The 20,012-nt window shown below is 27.7% G+C and overlaps 1 protein-coding gene across 2 annotated transcripts in view; it reads left to right on the forward strand.

Moving 5' to 3' along the window:
- Positions 1-3,913: 3,913 nt before the first annotated feature.
- The window catches only part of LOC123262405 (cadherin-87A), a 51,066-nt gene continuing 34,967 nt past the window's right edge, over positions 3,914-20,012 (forward strand). Inside the window, exon 1 of one of the 2 annotated variants that reach the window (XM_044724583.1) lies at positions 3,914-3,980. In XM_044724583.1, coding sequence (XP_044580518.1) covers positions 3,958-3,980 — 23 coding nt within the window. In that variant the 5' untranslated portion in view covers positions 3,914-3,957. Of the gene's footprint in view, positions 3,981-15,677; positions 15,698-20,012 lie in introns of those variants that run through there. The other variant, XM_044724584.1, reaches the window with a different exon arrangement.

A 20,012-nucleotide genomic window follows, 5' to 3' on the forward strand; every position in this document is an offset into this window, starting at 1 on the left:
TCTGAGTAAAAAATTCAATAAATTTAATTAAATAAAATTATGAATAAGTGAAGGCGTGATATAAATATATATTGATTTATTAATAATAAATATATATATAAATATATTAATAATTATATTTTTTTTACGGAGGTTTTATCAATAAAAGAAAATAATTTTATTAATTTAAATTAATTAAATAAATTTTGATTAATAAGTTAAAAGAAGATAGGACAAATAAAAAAACCTCCTGTGGCTTAATTAGATTTTATTGCATTACGTTGTTATAAGTATTGACAATTGATTGGTTATTTATTAATTGATTGGTTGTTTTATTAATAAAACTAGGTTAATATTAAATATTAAATATTAAATAATAATTATTATTAAATGGTATATAAAGTTTAATAGCCTCACTTGTGTGTCTCAAGACTTTGTCACCTTTTTTTATTTAATTTGTAATATTATGATTGATAATATTATACTGAAGTAATTATTATAATGATGAAACACTTTTAATACACATAACCCGCCCTTGTCATACATGTACACACTCATTTTCATAATATAAAAAATGCAAATAATAAATTTTACAATAAATTATTTTTATTTATTTCTTCATTTTTTTTTTTAATTTTAATGTTTTTTTCTTGGGGTTAGTTTAGATTTTTTTTTAAACTTAATTTAATTAAATATATAATAATTGTAATTTAAGAGTATTTAGATTTTTTCTTTACTTAATTATTGATAATATAATTTTTAGTTTTTGAGAAGAAATAGAAATTTATTTTTTTTAGATAAAAAAAAAATAATTTGTAAATTTTCAAGAAGAAATACAATTTTAATAATAAATATGTTTAAAAAAAAAAAGGAGAAAATTAATGAATAATTAATTTTTGATTAAAAATAATTCAGATAGTAATAATGATAATTAAAAAAAAAAATAAGAAGAGATTTTATGAACTTTACAAATTTTTAATTGAAAAATAAGATTTGTTATATTTATTTTATTAATTGAAATATTTTTTAATAATAATAACTAGTAACCTTGCAGTCACTATGTGACTTCCGTGATCAGTGAACCATAAATAAATAAAATTTTGCGTTATTAAATAGATTTTTGTTAAATTGCGCGGTGCTTTCTCGAATATTGACGTTTTAAGAGATATAAGCTCATCTTGATGTTACACTTATTAAGAGCTTTCATTTAAGTACCTACATGCATTTTTGATATATTTTTCATATATACATATATATAATAAATGAAAAATTGATGTTGGTACTCAAATGAAGGGTCTCGATGAGTGTAACATCGAGATGAGCTTATATCTTCAAAGATGTCAATATTTCACAAGATACAAGGTGATTTCTTCATTATCTAATATATATATTGTATATTTTAAAAATATAAGCTCATGTTGATGTTACATTTATTAAGAGCTTTCATTTAAGTACCCACATGCATTTTTGATATATTTTTCATATATACATATATATATATATATATATATATATATATATATATATATATATATATAAATATGTAAAATATATAAAAAATTGATGTGGGTACTCAAATGAAAGGTCTTGATAAGTGTAATGTAAGGATGAGCTTATATCTTTAAATATGTCAATATTTCATGAGATACAAGGTCATTTTTTAATTATATAAATTATAAATTATATAACACTAAATGTTAAAATTATGTAAAATTGATGGTCTTGAGGGAGTCTTGACTCCAAGATCAAATAAAACTTATTTATCTATCTATCTATCTATCTATATAACATATATTTTAAAGATATATGCTCATTACGATGTTACTCTCATCAAGAGCTTTCATTTGAGTATCCACATGCATTTTTGATATATTTTTCATATATACATATATATAAAATACATAAATATATGAAAAATTGATGGGGATACTCAAATGAAAGGTCTCGATGAGTGTAACATCGGGATGAGCTTATATCTCTAAAAATGTCAATTGCTCACAAGATAGCAATGTCATTTCTTAATTACTGACATTTTTAAAGATATAAGCTCATCCCGATGTTACACTCATCAAGAGCTTTCATTTGAGTACCCACATGCATTTTTGATATATTTTTCATATATACATATATATAATATTTATAAATATATAAATATATGAAAAATTGATGTGGGTACTCAAATGAAAAGTCTCGATGAGTATAACATCGGGGTGAGCTTATATCTTTAAAAATGTCAATAGTTCTCAAGATACAAGGTAATTTTGTAATTACTGACATTTTTATAGATATAAGCTCATCCCGATCTTACACTTATCAAGAGCTTTCATCTGAGTACCCACATGCATTTTTGATATATTTTTCATACATACATATATGTAATATATATAAATATATAAAATATATGAAAAATAGATGTGGGTACTCAAATGAAAGGTCTCGATGAGTGTTATCCAGCGGGATGAACTTATACCTTAAAAAATGTCAATAGTTCTCAAGATACAAGGTCATTTCTTAATTATGTATCTAGAGATAGAGCATTTTTGAATGCAGCCTAAATACTTATTATAATAAATTGACTATCGTTGAGAATGAAAAATCTCAACTCAAATTAAAATCAAGACCTTTGCAATCCCACTTAAGAAACTGATTTCATCATATTACTATCCTGGATTCAAAATTTTTCTTATTCTCTTAATAATATAAATTATTATTTAAAAAAGAAAAATATTTAAAAGAAGAAATTTTATGAATGTCAAAAATTCATTAATTTTTTTAATAAGATACTACAAAATCAGTAAGTATTTCTTTTTGTATCAAATTACAATTAATTATAACCATAATAATAACAATAATAATAATAACAGTAATAATAAATTAATGTCATGATGATTTAAAATTTTCTTATTATTATTATTATTATTATTTCTTCATTATTAAAAATTTGAAATTTTTTCATTAATAATAATAATAATAATGTATAATAATAATAACAATAATAATAAGAAAATTTTAAAAGATCCTGACAATAATTTATTATTTTTATTTCTTTATTATTAAAAATTTGAAATTTTTTTCTTAACAATAATAATAATAAAAAATAATAATAATAATAATAATAATAATAATAATAATAATAATAATAAAATTTTAAAAGATCTTGACATTAATTTATTATTATTTCTTCATTGTTAAAAATTTGAAATTTTTTCATTAATAATAATAACAATGTATAATAATAATAACAATAATAATAAAAAAATTTTAAAAGATCCTGACAATAATTTATTATTATTTTTTCTTCATTATTAAAAATTTGAAATTTTTTTCTTAACAATAATAATAATAATAATAATACCAAAAAAGAGTTAAAAATTTCTTTATTTACCCCCAAGATGGCAGCACATAAATTCAAACCGCAGCATCAGTACATCAGAACGCCAAGCCTCAACTGTGGCACTCTCCTCTCTCCATATAGTCAGCTAGAGTCTAGAGTCTGCTCGGCTTCCAGCTCCAGTTAGAGTGTCCAGTGGCATTTAACAGCCTTGACTGTAAAGTTGTTTAGCCAGCTCACAGCTGGCAAACTCTTAAAAAAATAATTATTTATAATATATAATAATATTTAATATAATATATCAGTAAGAATAACAATAACACCCTCACAGTGATTAATCATCAGTATTACTACCGTTAATTATAAACAATCTTCGTCATCAAATAATCATCCGGCTGGTAATTTCTTCCGTCAATACATAACTGTAATTACTATAACCATAAAAAAACATTGCCGCTTACTTGCAACATCTATCAAATATTTAAAATAATAATTAATATTCTTCTTTAATATTTAGACATCATCTTCATCTTAAAAAGTGAAATTAATAATCTTTAGTGATTAAAAATAATTTAAATAAATTATTTAAAATGTGCTGGGTTGATAAAAAGTGAATTTTCTCAGTGTCAACATCTAATTAATTTACAATGACTGGATTTTTATTAATTACGTAAGTTAATTATTTAATTATTAATTTTTTTAATTATTAATTCTTCATAAATTTATTAAATATTATATTGAATAAATTAATAACTATTTTTTATAATTTATTTTTATAAAAAAAATAATAAGTTGATTATTTAATCCGGTAATGAAATAATTATTTTGGCTCATTATTTAGGGAAGAAATATTTATTTTAAAGAAGAAATAAATAAATAGTTATTTATTTATTTATTTATTGGAATGGAATGCGCGCGAATGTGTCATCAAATAAATAAAGATAGAAACAGGTGGAATTACCGTTATATATTCGGTTATATATTTCTATATATATGTATGTATGTATATATGGTTGTGTTATGGTAATGATAATTCATAGAAGTGTTTAATGACTGTAATTGATGTCAAGTTGAACTTTGATGGTAAGTTGTAAAAAATTTTAAAAAGGGGAAAAGTTTGTTATTAGTGAAAAAAAATTAATTGATAATTAATTAGCAACCTTGCAGTCACTACGTGACTGCTGTGATTGTGAATTATAAATAAATTAAATTTTGTGTTATTAAGAATTGATTTTGGTTAAATTGCACTGTACTTTCTTAAATATTTAAGTTTTTTAAGATATAAGCTCATCTTGATGTTACATTTATCAAGAGCTTTCATTTGAGTACCCACATGTATTTTTGGTATATTTTTCATATATTCATATATATAATATATATTTTAAAAATATAAGCTCACCTTGATGTTATACTCTTCAAGAGCTTTCATTTGAGTACCCACATGCATTTTTGATATATTTTTCATATATACATATATATAAAATACATAAATATATATATATATATATATATATATATATATATATATATATATATATATATATATATATAAATATATCAAATATATGAAAAATTGATGTGGGTATTCAAATGAAAGGTCTCTATGAGAGTAACATCGGGATGATTTATATTTTTAAAAATGTCGATAGGTCACAAGATACAAGGTCATTTCTTAATTACTGACATTTTTAAAGATATAAGCTCATCCCGATGTTACACTCATCAAGAGCTTTCATTTGAGTACCCACATGCATTTTTGATATATTTTTCATATATACATATATATAATATATATAAATATATAAAATATATGAAAAATTGATGTGGGTACTCAAATGAAAGCTCTCGATAAGTGTAACATTGGGATGAGCTTATATCTTTGAAAATATTAATTGTTCACAAGATACAAGGTAATTTTTTAATTATTGGCATTGTTAAAGATATAAGCTCATTCCGATGTTACATTCATCAAAAGCTTTTATGTGAGTACCCACATGCATTTTTTATATATTTTTCATATATACATATATATAATATGTATAAATATATAAAATATATGAAAAATTGATATGGGTACTTAAATGAAAGGTCTCGATGAGTGTAATGTCAAGGTGAGCTTATATCTTTAAAAATGTCAATAGTTCAAAATATACAAGGTAAATTTTTTATAATTGAAATTTTAAGGATATAAGCTCATCCTGATGTTACACTTGTCAAGAGTTTTCATTCGAGTACCTACATGCATTTTTGATATATTTTTCATATATATAATATATATAAATATATAAAAATTTGATGTGAGTACTCAAATAAAAAGTCTCGATGAGTGCAACATTGAGATGACCTTATATCTTTAAAAATGTCAATAGTTCACAAGATACAAGGTAATTTCTTAATTACTTACATTTTTAAAGATATCTCATCCCGATATTACACTCATCAAGAGCTTTCATTCGAGTACCTACATGTATTTTTGATATATTTTTCATATATACGTATATAATATATATAAATATATAAAATATATGAAAATTTGATGTGGGTACTCAAATGAAAGGTCTCGATGAGTGTAATGTCACTATGAGCTTATATCTTTAAAAATGTCAATAGTTCACGAAATACAAGGTCATCTCTTAATTATGTATCTACATTGAGAAAAATTGAATTCCTAAAAAAATCGCTTCAATTGAAAAAAATTATAATTTTTATAGAAAATTGAATTCATAGATACTTTTTGGATGACTTTTAGGGTTTTATTTAAACAAATTTACATTTTTAAAAACAAAAAATCGTTGAAATAAATTATTAGTTTAACTGCATTGAATTCTCTTCAAATAATTTTTCAACTAAGGGATTTGTTGCGGTCCATTAGTTATATATTCCATTTGATAGCGGTAATATTAATGATTACTGTTATATTTATAATACATTTCAACCGAATCAGAGGATTATTTATAAATTAAATAGCCGAGAGAGAATTAGCAGATGTGTTTGTGGTACTTTGGTCTATTAGCCTCAGCAGCCGCGAATTCGAGTCAATCTACAGTGTAATTACAATTATTGATGGACTTTAATGCATAGTTACTGTAAATGCAAATATAATATCCGAATCCAGAGATAATATTATTAACTGAAAAATTAGTATGTTGTCTGTTATATGCCGTCTGTTGAAGCTCCCGTCGGCAACAGGATCAAAGTTACTGGAAATGGTTATCGTTGTTGAGGTATGAGTTGATCAGTTCTACGAATGGGATATAAACTTCAATTTGTGACTTTCTTGCTGTAAATCCAAGTCTTGGAAGTTATTTTAAGATGACTTTCATCTTCCATCTTATAGCAGAAAATTAACTTTTTTTTCCCTATCAAGTGTATAATAAACTTCATTTTTCATTTTTACTATATAATCCGACTTTAATTTCCATCTTACGGCATAAGAACTTCATTTTTCCATCATATGACACAAAGTAACTTAATTTTCCATCTGACGACTCAAGATTAAATTTATTTATCATTTTCTGACAGAAATAAACTCCATCTGCCAATTTACCACCCAAGACAAACTTCATTTCCATCATACGGCATAAAACTAACTTCATTCTTCACCTTACTGTCGAAATAAGACTTAATTTGTCATTTTATAACAAATTACAAACTTTAATTTCCATCTTACGGCAAAATAAGAAACCTATGGTCCATCTTACGGCATATCATGCTCTTTATTTCCATTTCACGACATTGAACTAACTTATTTCATTATCTTACGGCCTAAATTATCTTCATCAAACATCTTACAGACAGACAGGACATTTATTTTCTATCTTACGGCATGACACGTACTTCATAATCCATCTTACAGCGTAAATTAACTTCGTTCTTCACCTTGCTGCCGAAATAAAACTTCATTTGTCATTTTATGACAAATTATAAACTTTAATTTACATCTTACGGCCAAATAAGAAACCTATGCTCCATCTTACGGTATATCATACCCTTTATTTCCATCTTACGACGTTAAACTAACTTATTTTATTATCTTACGGCTTAAATTATCTTTATCTGGTATCTTAAGACCGGCAGGACATTTATTTTTTATCTTACTTCATTATCCATCTTACAGCGTAAATTAATTTTGTTATTTACCTTATTGTTTTAAAAATACTTAATTTGTCATTTCATGATACACTAAAAACTTCAATTTACATCGTACAGCATAATGACCTTTATTGTCCATCTTACGGCATGTCATGATTTTAATTTCCATCTTACAACGTTAAACTAATTTATTTCATCATCTTACAGCGCAAATTAACTTTATCTGGCATCTTAAGACAGACATGACATTTATTTCCTATCTTACGGCATTACACACACTTCATAATCCATCTCACGGCACAAATTAACTTCTTTATCCATCTTACGGCAAAACCGAACTTCTTTTTCCATCTTACGGTGTGCCTCACACTTCATTATTCATTTTACGGTGAAAATTAATTTCGTTATTCACCTTACTACCTAAATAAAACTTAATTTGTCATTTTATGACACAATACAAACTTCAATTTCCATCTAACGGCAAAATATAATCTTCGTGATCCATCTTACGGCATATTATATTCTTCATTTCCCTCTCATGACATTAAACTAACTTCATTCATTATCTTACGGCTCAAATCAACTTCATCTTGCATCTTAAGACAGACAGAACATTTATTTGTCATCTTACGGCATTACACATCCTTCATAATCCATCTTACGGCGCAAATTAACTTCGTTCTTCACCTTATTACCCAATAGAAACTTCATTTGTCATTTTATAACAAATTACAATCTTTAATTTCCATCTTACTGCAAAATATTAACCTTATATTCCATCTTATTGCGCAAATCACCTTTATCAGGCATCTTAAGACAGATAGGACATTTATTTCCCATCTTACGGCATCACACATACTTCATAATCCATCTTACGGCACCAATTAACTTTTTTTTTCTCCACCTTACCACCTAATAAAAACTTTATTTGTCATTTTATGACAAATTACAAACTTTAGTTTCCATCTAACGGCAAAATATGATCTTCATGATCCATCTTACGGCATAGCGTACTCTTTATTTCCATCTTACGACATTTAACTAATCTTTATTCATTATCTTACTAAATTAACTTTACCTGACTACTTAAAACAAACAGCAAATTTATTTTCCATCTTACGGCGTAAAACATACTTCCTTATACATCTTACGGCGTAATATGACCTTCATTTTCATTTTTCAACCCAAAAATGAATTCCAATTCTTTTAAGCACAAATTATCTTTATTTCTTGCATCCTACGGCAAAACCAAACTTCATTTTCCATCTTACAGCAAAAATGAACTTCATTCTCTACTTTTCAGCATAAATTCAAGCTTTATCATATATTTTTCGGTATAAATATTATATTTAACTATAAATCAGAATTTTTTTGTTGAAATTTTTAAATTTAAACTTCACTAAATAAATATTTGCTATAAAACACAATATTTTATTTACTTTTATCTGCTCCTGCGGAAAACAAAAAGTAAATATGTAAATATTTTCATAACTATACAGTCGATGTATAATAAAAGTGAACAATGTCACGTATGACGTATTTAGCTTGAATGTCAAAAAAAAAAGAATTATTAACAATCTACTTTACAGAAAGGAAGAATAAGTAAAATCCGATTAAAAGTAGCGAATTTAAATTAACCAAAAAAATATAATGATTTATTATTATTAGTATATAACAGAGTAGTTTTATAATGAGTTGGAATGCCGGTACGGAAACATTCTCTACGATTACGCTCTCTTGAATTGCGTAATTGCTCAGCCGAGTCCCTGAAGTGTAAGTTCTTTCTTGCGATAACCGTATAACATACTAGATCTCTATTTATTTTTATAACTAACCCAACATTTTTTGATAAAATTTATTTCTTTTTATTTAACATACTGATTTTTCAGAATCCTCCATTTTGTCAACCCCAATTATCTTTTTATCTATTAATATTCTTGTGACTTTTCTCAAGTCCTAAATCTCTGTTCTATTCCGCTGAGAAACTTCTTTTAAGTAATTTTAAAACTAAAAGGTCCCGATTTCAAAACAAACGCTCGAGTGCTTTCACATTAATAACTTTGTCTGTTCCTTTCGTTCCAATCAAAAACTTTTGCAGGATCTTTTTTTGTTAAGAATTTCATGGTTAATTAATTCTTTCTATTATCTTCACAATATAATTGATTCTTCAAAACAAAAGTTCTATTTATATAATTTATATTATTAAGAAAATAAGCAAAATTTTGAGTTGAATTTGTGCCTTTCCAAGGTTTCATTTCATTTTCACCAATAGTCAATTTATGATGATAGGCAAGTATTTAGGCTGCATTCGAAAATATTCTATCTCTAGATACATAATTAAGAAATGACCTTGTATCTCGTGAACTATTGACATTTTTAAAGATATAAGCTCATCCTGATGTTACACTCATCGAAACCTTTCATTTGAGTACCCACATCAATTTTTCATATATTTGATATATTTATGTATATTACCAATATGTATATATGAAAAATATATAAAAAATGCATGTGGGTACTCAAATGAGAGCTCTCGATGAGTGTAGCATCGGGATGAGCTTATATCTTCAAAATATATATTATATATATTACATAATTAAAAAATGATCTTATATCTTGTGAAATATTGACATTTTTAAAGATATAAGCTCACTCTGACGTTACACTCATCGAGACCTTTCATTTGAGTACCCACATCAATTTTTCATATATTTTATATATTTATATATATTACCAATATGTATATATGAAAAATATATCAAAAATGCATGTGAGTACTCAAATGAAAGCTCTTGATGAGTGTAACATCGGGATGAGCTTATATCTTTAAAAACGTCAATAGTTAAAAAAGTACAGTGCAATTTAACAAAAGTCATTATTTAAAAAAGCAAAATTCTATTTATTTATAGTTCACAAGTCACGGCAGTCACTAAGTGACTGCAAGGTTGCTAGTTTCAATTAAAAGTATAAAGATATCACGTGGTAAATGGCAAAAGAGCACAAAATGAATATAACATAAATTATTTGAATTACTAAAGCCAAAAAAGGCCTATCTCAAATATTTATTACAAAAGTTTGATAAAAAGGTCCAAAAATAAAGGTAGATTAAAATAATACTCAAGGTATGAAAGTCAACTAGAGAGTCGAAGGTACCCAATTGATTGATAAGACAATTAGATCCTACTAAAAATATCTACGCTCTTTTGGCTTTAGACCCCTAAATTTAACACATTTTTAATATTAAAAATATTATTATTAAATTAAAAATATTATTGGACGTAAGAATATTTTGTCCACGGATTTTTTATCGATGGATATTTTATCCGGTGGATTTTTTGTCCGAGGATTTTTAGTCGAGGATATTTTGTCGGGGATATTTTCCCCTTCATCCGCCTTTTTGGCTTTTCTAAATTTTTTTTTATTTTTAAGCTTTGAATATGCTTGATAATAGCCAAAAAACATTTTTTCCGCTGTTTTTGGCTTTAGATCTCTAAATTTTGGCTTACGAAATTTATTTTTTCTTCTGAGCTTAGAATATACTTGCAAAAATAGGCAAAAAATCTAACAAATTTCCTTATAAACTGAAGAAACTTACAATACTTCTATTTCGCAAAGTGTCGTTCGCTAATTTGCACGATTTCGTTATCATAGAAATCATCTTCAAGCTCTGGTAAACACCAGCAATGCAAATTAGTACAAAAACTCTCCAAAATACGGAATACTTGCGAAATCCTTTATTCTAATCGACTTTCCGAAGCTAAATCTCTCGAAACAATCCTCAAAATCTTGTCTTCATTTCACATCTTGTCATGCTTTGAAATAGAAACATAAAAATCACTAAAACTTCATAAATATATGGACAAATATCTTATTTTGTGAAGAAACAAATCGTACACGTAACATCTGTATAACAATAATAATACTTATGAAAAAAAATTCCATTTCTCGGGTTTCCGACGCGTAACCACAGAATGAAGAAAAAAACCAGAAACCACTACACTGATTTATATACATCTACACTTAAAACTCTGGCTCGGTATTGTATATCGTATACAACAAGAATCTTATCAAGAGCATCAATCTTTTATCATCACTTCACATCATTGAAAGACTATTGTTATGGTTGAGAAATTTTTTCGTTCCGTGTTCTTAAAATCTCACTGCTCTATCCACAAAATTATTGTGTTTTCTGTCAGTATCAAAAAACACAAGAAGTTGTTTTTATTGTCGACGATGTAATCGTTGTTGGATTATATAGTAGATAGAGTACAGTGTGATATTACTCAAGCAGTGACAATATAACTGTCATAATCTGAATTATAAATTGTGTAAGATTTTCTCACTTGATTGCATTTAAGTCTTATTGGAACAATACAAGACAAAATATATATGTATCTAATTGTGGAAGAATAGTTACTTTGTTATCATGGAAGATTCCGAAGAAAATGTCATATTATTTAAAGGTTGGTGCAATGACCTTACAAAGTTTAGAAGAAGATATGATCAAGAACCAAAAATTCCGAACAAGAATCAATATATGATGTAATTTGATAAAACATCTAACTAAATTTATAGGAATTAGCATAGCCATTGTTATTTCAATCGTAAAAATGAAATAAATGACCTGAAATGAATTCCAAGAGGATTTAAAAAAGCACTTACACTTTTACGGGAAACCTCTATAACGTTATATTGGTCTTTGTGTGAACCCGTTAAACCTGACGAGGTCTGGGTCATCGACCATTACCGGCGTACGGTCATTTCAGTCTGGCTTTGATATTGTCCCAATAAGTCTCAGGGTTTATTGCCACATGGCAACACCCGTCAAGGCAAAACTGTGAAAGTTGCTTTAATAAATGTCCGATTGTTTATTCAATTTACCTTAATAGGTTACGTACATTGACAATTATGGCAATTTAATATTCAATATTGCAGTGTTTACATGAAAAGTTACTATTCTATTGTTTTTATTGAAGATGAATGGTTGCGATAGATGATGAATGTGGTGACGATGATTCAGCACTTTTGGAATATCACTTATCTAAACGAAGAATTCCGTTTTGGGATCTTAGTGGTTTTCGCTGATTAAAGTAATAGAAGCTAGAGATCGTAACCAAGTATTTTTATGAGAGTAATAACTATAAGAGTGTATGGACGAATGTAAAAAATTATGTAAGTAGCTTTAAGAATTGATTAGATGTAAAACCTTGGAAATCAATAAAGGAAATGGAAGAGAAGAGTTTAGATCTTTTGAGTTAAAATATTAGATGTAAATTGAATGTTAGAATTGGAAAACAAAGTCGCTGTGACTGAAATAAAAATATTTCCTATACTTCGACCTTATCAAAAAATCCATATAGGAAACCAGCCTGGATTCCCACATGGCGTTTTCAGATAGATTCCTATATGGTTTCCTATATAGGAATCCAGGGTAGGATCCTACATAGATTCCCATATTAATCAGGCGAAAAAAGTGTATTTAAAAAATTAAAAATAATTATGAAGTGATTGCTATTAATTAATTATTAATTGAAATTAATTCTGATAATCGGATTTTGTAATTTTATCTAATGAAAAAACCGCTGGCGTCTGATGGACTTGAACCCGGTACCTCATGGTTGACAGTCTTCTACGCTACTCACTGGCCTAAGTCACGTTCTTGCAAGGTCTATGTTTATTTCAGTTATATAAATTCACTATAGGAATCCATACTTCCGATGTGGATTTCCTATACAGGAGTCCATGAACCCACAGGTTCCTATGTGGATTCCTATAGAAATTCATACTTCCTATGTGGATTTCCTATGCAGGAATCCATGCATTGACAAGTTCATATGTGGATTTCTATAGAAATCCATACTTCCTATGTGGATTTCTACGGGATCCTATACGAATCCATACTTTCCTACACAGTAAAAAATTTTGCGTCAATGCGTCAAAAAATTTTGTGTTAAAAATTTTTATGTTAAATATTTAACACTTTTTTGTGTTAATTCAACACTTTTCTGTGTTAATTTAATACAATAAATGTTAAATTTACACATAAAAGTGTTAAATATTTAACACAAAAATTTTTAACACAAAATTTTTTGACGGAATGACGCAAAATTTTTTACTGCGTATGTGGATTCCCATGTAAGCTCATGTGAATTTTTTGATAGGGTTATTCCCAGACATAGTCTTGATGAAATTGGCCTAAAATCTAACGCCTAAGCTAACTTAGTCTCTGTTTGGATAGATTTCATTCGATTTATGATATGAAGATACATTCTAAATCGGATAAAATCGTTTAACTTTCACTTTTAACATTCAGTTTATTAATATTTTGATTCGGAAGCTTCAATAAAATTACAACTTAAAGTCAAAAATGTAAAAAACTTTATATTAGATTAGATTCAAGCAATAAAGATGCAAATTGTGAAAATTAAAACTAAATTACTGTAAGGTATTTTTTTTGTGTTCAACTCCCTAATTACAATTATAATTAATGTAATTCCAACGCAAGATGTAAAATGTGTGTTGTGAATGTGTAATGTGTAAGATAGGCATATGTAGGATATAGTAAATGTGGCTGTTGACTCACTTAGTCATAGAACAAGACTTGACTACACTGGCTCCTGCTATTATACACATTCTCCGGTTCTAGAAGTTCTCTCAGACGTATGAGTTATGTCTAACTGCTTATAGCAATGTATGACACACATACACGAATACCTAGAGCATACAACGTGTAGTGTAGGAGTAGTACCAGCATATCATACATGATAATATAGTTCCAGAGTTTCATTTTCTACGATATACCATTACGGATTCATGAGCTAAATTTGTACAATTGTCATATATTCCAGCAACTATTCAGAAATTAAGAATAATATATTCCTTAAGGATAATCAAGTTGGCTATTAATTGGATAAACTAGTCACTAGGGCTCGTTATATAAATAATAATCGGAATTGAGGATAGCTTGGTGGTAAATTTAGTGAAGTGTGCTCTCAAAAGCGCCCTGAGAGAGCAATAGATGTAATCAGTCGTCTGTGTAATCAATGTATTGCTTCGGCTTGTTGGTTACCCGGCATACATGCGCCATAGACATGATTAACGTCAGTCTCATCTCTGTCAATAGACTAGCAGTTGAATTATATTGAGTGTGGGAATGGGATAGTAACATGGATTATAATAGACGAGAATCGATTGTAGAACGATTCTACATTGTGACAGACGATGATGGCTATTTGATCAATTATTTAAATGTTCATGACAACCTTCATTTCAACGTTTTAATTATATTTTATCAGTGATGGATAATGAATCAGTGAGACAATTTATGGTTAGTTAGGATTTATTGCCTATGTAAAAAAAGGCTTTCCTATTAAAAATATCCACTTGAGTTGTATGAGACTTCATATAGAAAAGTATGACACAGAAATTTGTGAATTCATGGATTCCTGTACACGGAAGAAAAATCATATGAAAAATTACAATAGTAACATCGTAATCTAGGACTAGTCTTTCGATATCTTCACTTCTATGATTTTATACTTTGAAAATTACTAATTACTCATGAATTTTTACGATGTTAACATCGTAATTATCACAAATAATGTAAGTAATAAATAACATAAAAATTCTTACGATGCTGCCATCTACAGAATACAATTTGATTTATTGAAAATTACGATGTTATTTAGTAAATTTTTTTTCCGTTAGAGCAAGTGAATAAGGACGCATACTATATGTTTTAATAAAAAAGAGACAGAGTCCAGTAATTTGCGACGCCACCACCGAAAGATCACCAGCTACTGTATGGAGGGTCTTATTGTATGACTGAACAGAAATTTTGGATATTTCCTTAGTTAGCGTAAGAGGATAAACCTTGGGCTTGTGACGGAGAGAAAACCGGGTTCGATTCCTCGGTGATTCAGAATTATTTTTTCGGTGACCGAAACTTCTTTTTAATTTGAGTGATAGAAAAAATATTATTATAGTAACATTGTAATTTTTCTTGTAGTGTATAAGACTGTGCGTAATATTGAACAGTACAATTCTTTGAAAAAAATTTACGATGTTGCATCGTATAAATGATGATTTTTGAGTTCTGGTCTGGCACTACAATGTCCTATACTAAAAATTACGATGTTTTGATTGTAATTTTTCGTATAATTTTCTTTCCGAGTAGGGGAAATCCACATCGGAAGTATAGATTCCAATAGTGAATTTATATAAGTGTAATAAACATAGACCTTGTAAGAAAGTGACTTAGGCCAGTGAGTAGCGTAGAAGACTATCAACCATGAGGTACCGGGTTCAAGTCCATTACTTCATGATTATTTTTAATTTTTTAAATAAATTTTTTTTTCGCCTGATTAATATGGGAATCTATGTAGGATCCTACCCTGGATTCCTAAATAGGAAACTATATGGGAATCTATCCAAAATCGCCATGTGGAAATCCAGGCCAGTTTTCCATATTGATTTTTTTAATAGACAACATTAATATCTCTAACCGGAAAAAATACAACCTGACGGTATCTGATTACATACGTACCGTATCAAAAATATTTTATTCCTCAGGGTGTAATACGAAGATGAATATTGAAAAAAATATTGTTCCATTATATTTTGTCGTTGAATTTTTAACGAACTGGTCCGTAAGACACTTGACCTGGGAATTTGCTATTGTGAATTTATAACAATAGCGAACCGTGAGGTAAATTTAAAATATGAGATAAAATATAGAGAGGAAAAAAGAAGATAAATGTGAATGTGTCAATGAGCAGTTTTGTTCTTTTTTATTTTACACATATACACACATAGCGCATTAGATTCTAGCAGAAATAAGCAATAACGAGTTACAATGTCATAGAAAGTCATTAGGTTACTTTTTTTGCCGATGTACTTTTACCTATTTGAAAGTAGGAAATGCTCTTTTCCTTGTTAATTATTCAACATCAAAATCTCTTCAAGATTAAACTGGTCCCGCAACTTCTAAATGTTTAAAACACTTCCAGTCTTCAGATACCTCAAAGTGACATTGCAAAAAGGTTCTTTTTACTTCTACTCATCCGGAGAAGGGAGACTAATTGACGTGACTTAAGATTAAACAATTAGCGCCTCAAACACAAGCTGACAATAAATGTAGCCAGTAAATTAAAACATATTCTTTAATGGCATTAGATGTAATCCAGTCTGGCGTACTAGTAGCAGTATCAAGCTAGCATTTAACGAGGAAGGACTTCACTTTGAATGTAAACTTCTAACCCCTTTAACAAGGTTGTCACAAAAGTAAATTTTATCCCGTGTTCTAGCGGTGTTTTAGCTGGTTAAGGCTCTGACGTGGTTGGTACACGTAAAACCTCCACCCAAGTTCGTTTTGCATGAGGAAACATGAGTAATGGTACATATATTGTCTATTATATGTATAAGTTTGGACTTTGTTAGGCCATTTCTAACTACTCAGCATGTCAGAATGTTATGGTCCAAAATAACTGAGAAAACCGTCAGAGTATCACGTTTTTAGTACGTGCTCTAGTAGATATATACAGTAGCCAAAAGAGCTTCTGGTTAAGTATTCACTACAGTATGCATGTATCTTCACTACACACATCCATAGATCTATATAATATATATTTCATCTATGTAGATCTATATACCATGTAAAGATATTCAATATATATGTATATAAAACGTGGAAACATGACATAGACTTTGTTGAATATTTTATCTCTCGAGTCAACATACTACTCCTGAGTCAAATCCAATCGAATTCAATACATCAATATAACTCGGTACATCTTTTACCTTCTCAGCGGACAAGAATTACCGTTTGGGGAAATATCATCTTCAGAATGATAAAACTCTATCAAAGAAATCATTTTTTTATGAAAATCTAACTGTATAGATAATATGAATAAAAAAATTTTTGGTTCTACATTCTAATTTGTAAAAAACTTGTGTTTTATGATTCTGCGATATTTCAGCTCCTGACAAAACACCCACTGTTGTTTGTTAGCATTTTTTTGAGATTTAATAAATTTAAGCGGCATTTTTATAATGTTTATTATTGCAAATAAACAACCATAGACTAAAAATTAGTAAAAATAAATATGAAGGACATTGTTGTTTTTTGATACATCAGTCTAATTTTTGTAAAACTGAAAAGTATTGTTTTTAAAATTGGAAAACAGTGAAGTAGAATTACAATTCATGTAATATAATTAAAATTGTCTGGTAACATTTAATTGCACTGTGTAATTTTACCATGAAAATTGTAAAAATAAAAAAAAAGCTTATTAAATTTTTTATGAGATTATTGCAATATAAATTACAATATTTTTTTGTGATTTTACATACAATTATGCTGAATCAGGTCATAAATAATGTTTGCAAAATTAAAAAGCTTTTTCTTAAAAATTGAACGGTTCTGTAATATTAAAATGCGTGTTAGGTTTATACATGAAGATTGTAAAATTACAATATATCTTAGTAGATTTCCTGACAGGTGTTGGACAATTACATAAATTGTATTTTATTTCGGATTGTTATACACTGATTTGTAATTTTACTTATTATTTGTTTTGTAATATGATTGTAATTTTACAAAAATTTTTGACAGTGTAAGTAAATGTAGATGATAAATATTATAAATACTATATTATAAATCGTCGCTAGAAAATCTAACGACAGATAGTACTTTCAAACGACTAATTAGCCGCCAAAACATGAATGTCGGTTTATATTATTCAAAACTATGTTTATAAGCTTCTTACTTAATCTCTTTTGTATTCTGCCTTATACTGAGAAATATTTTGTCAGAAAATATTATTTCAGTGGATATTTTGTCGGGGGCTGAAAACGCGGGGTACCGTCCCAATTTAAAAAAATCGTAGATTCAATTTATTGAACGTTCAAATCGTAATTTTAGTGTATTAGGAGTTAAAAACGTCAGTTCAACGTATTGAACGTTAAAATCGTTATTTAAAGGTATTGAACGTAAAAAACGTTTTTGATACGGTTCACTTGCAGTTTAATAAATAACAATATCATCAGGATCACGAGTAATTGGAAAATATGGTTAAATCAATTTAAACAATCATTGATTTGCAACGTGAGTTGACTGTTAAGGTTAATGACTGTTATTAGTAAGCACATGCTGGAAAGGTTTATTTATTTTATCCATCGTTTTATAGTTTGTTATAAATATTGTTGTGTTTATCAAATTATCAATTGGTAATCGCAATGATAATTATACTAAAAAAAGATCGTGTATGTACTTGTTTTAATTTGATGATTATTTAGACATTGTTGAGGTTAGTCATTAGAATAGTACTATTGTATATTTTTCATGTTTATTAAATTCACAATTTTTGGTAATTGTTATATTATTTTCCAGAGCTTGATAAAGTCTTAAGAATAAAGACGAAACATTGCAAGTTAATGATTGTTTAAATTGATTTAACCATATTTAAAGGAGTGAAAATAAGTAATATCAAAACTATTCAGATAACTACATGTTTTTAAACAGAAGTACGATAAAAAATGTTTTTTCAATTCTGTTAGGTAGAATTTCAGTTTTTTGGTTTAAATTCTACCATCTGTTCGATAAAAATATTTAGTCCGAATTTTTTATTTGTGGAATAGTTTCTGAAATATATTTTTTTGAAGGTATATGGCTGTTTAAGAAGACTACCAAGTGTTTAATTAAGAACCAGTGGTACTTGGAGTATCTTTGGGTACTTTCCCAGCTAGAAAATTTGACTTTAGAAGTTAAGCTTATTTTTCTTCTAAAAAGAGTCTATCAGACGTCAAATGATCAACTGGAAAGATAATTTTGAGTATGTGAATAACGATCTTTGTAACTTTTGATTTTTCCTATGGACCATATATTTTTTTTAAAACAGTTGAATTTATTCTTTTTTGAAAATGGTGAATCTATTTTTTACGTCCAATACGTTAAACTGACGTTTTAAACGTTCAATACGTTGAATTTACGACTTAAATTTCGACTCAAAGTCTTTTATAAAAATTGCCACCAGAAAATTTTAATACGGAAAGACAAGATTCCACTAAAAGTATACAAGAAATTTTCACTTAAGTGTTAATCAACAATTGCGGAAGTTACGGCCTCAGTAATTAAACTAATCACACTACCATAATTAGATTTAGGTTTAGTTGTATAAACTAACTAAAATCCTAAACCCTCATGTATCTCTCTGTACGTTACCGGTTAAGCCTGCAACACTGACATATTCAGTATCATCATTCCTATATATACATGTGTACGCGGTTTTGCGGTAATACATCTGTACATGTAATTTTCATCAGTATACCCAGATAGCTACAGATATATCCCTGCAATCCATCTACCTATGTACACGACCGCCATAATCTTAGCTAAACCTCCTGGGGTTGGTGAAATTCCGATAATCCATCGATTCATTCAATTTCGTGTAATCCATAGTGATTACTTCCAATACTTCCACAAAATGTCCTTTCAATTATCCTCAAATATAAAGCTATAAATAAAAAAAAACCTAAATTAGCATTAGTAACGTGTCCTTTGACGTTATTTTGTCATAAAAATTCACTTCCGGGGACATTGACCACACAACAG

Source organism: Cotesia glomerata, linkage group LG4 (assembly GCF_020080835.1).
Source record: "Cotesia glomerata isolate CgM1 linkage group LG4, MPM_Cglom_v2.3, whole genome shotgun sequence".
Lineage (NCBI taxonomy): Eukaryota > Metazoa > Arthropoda > Insecta > Hymenoptera > Braconidae > Cotesia > Cotesia glomerata.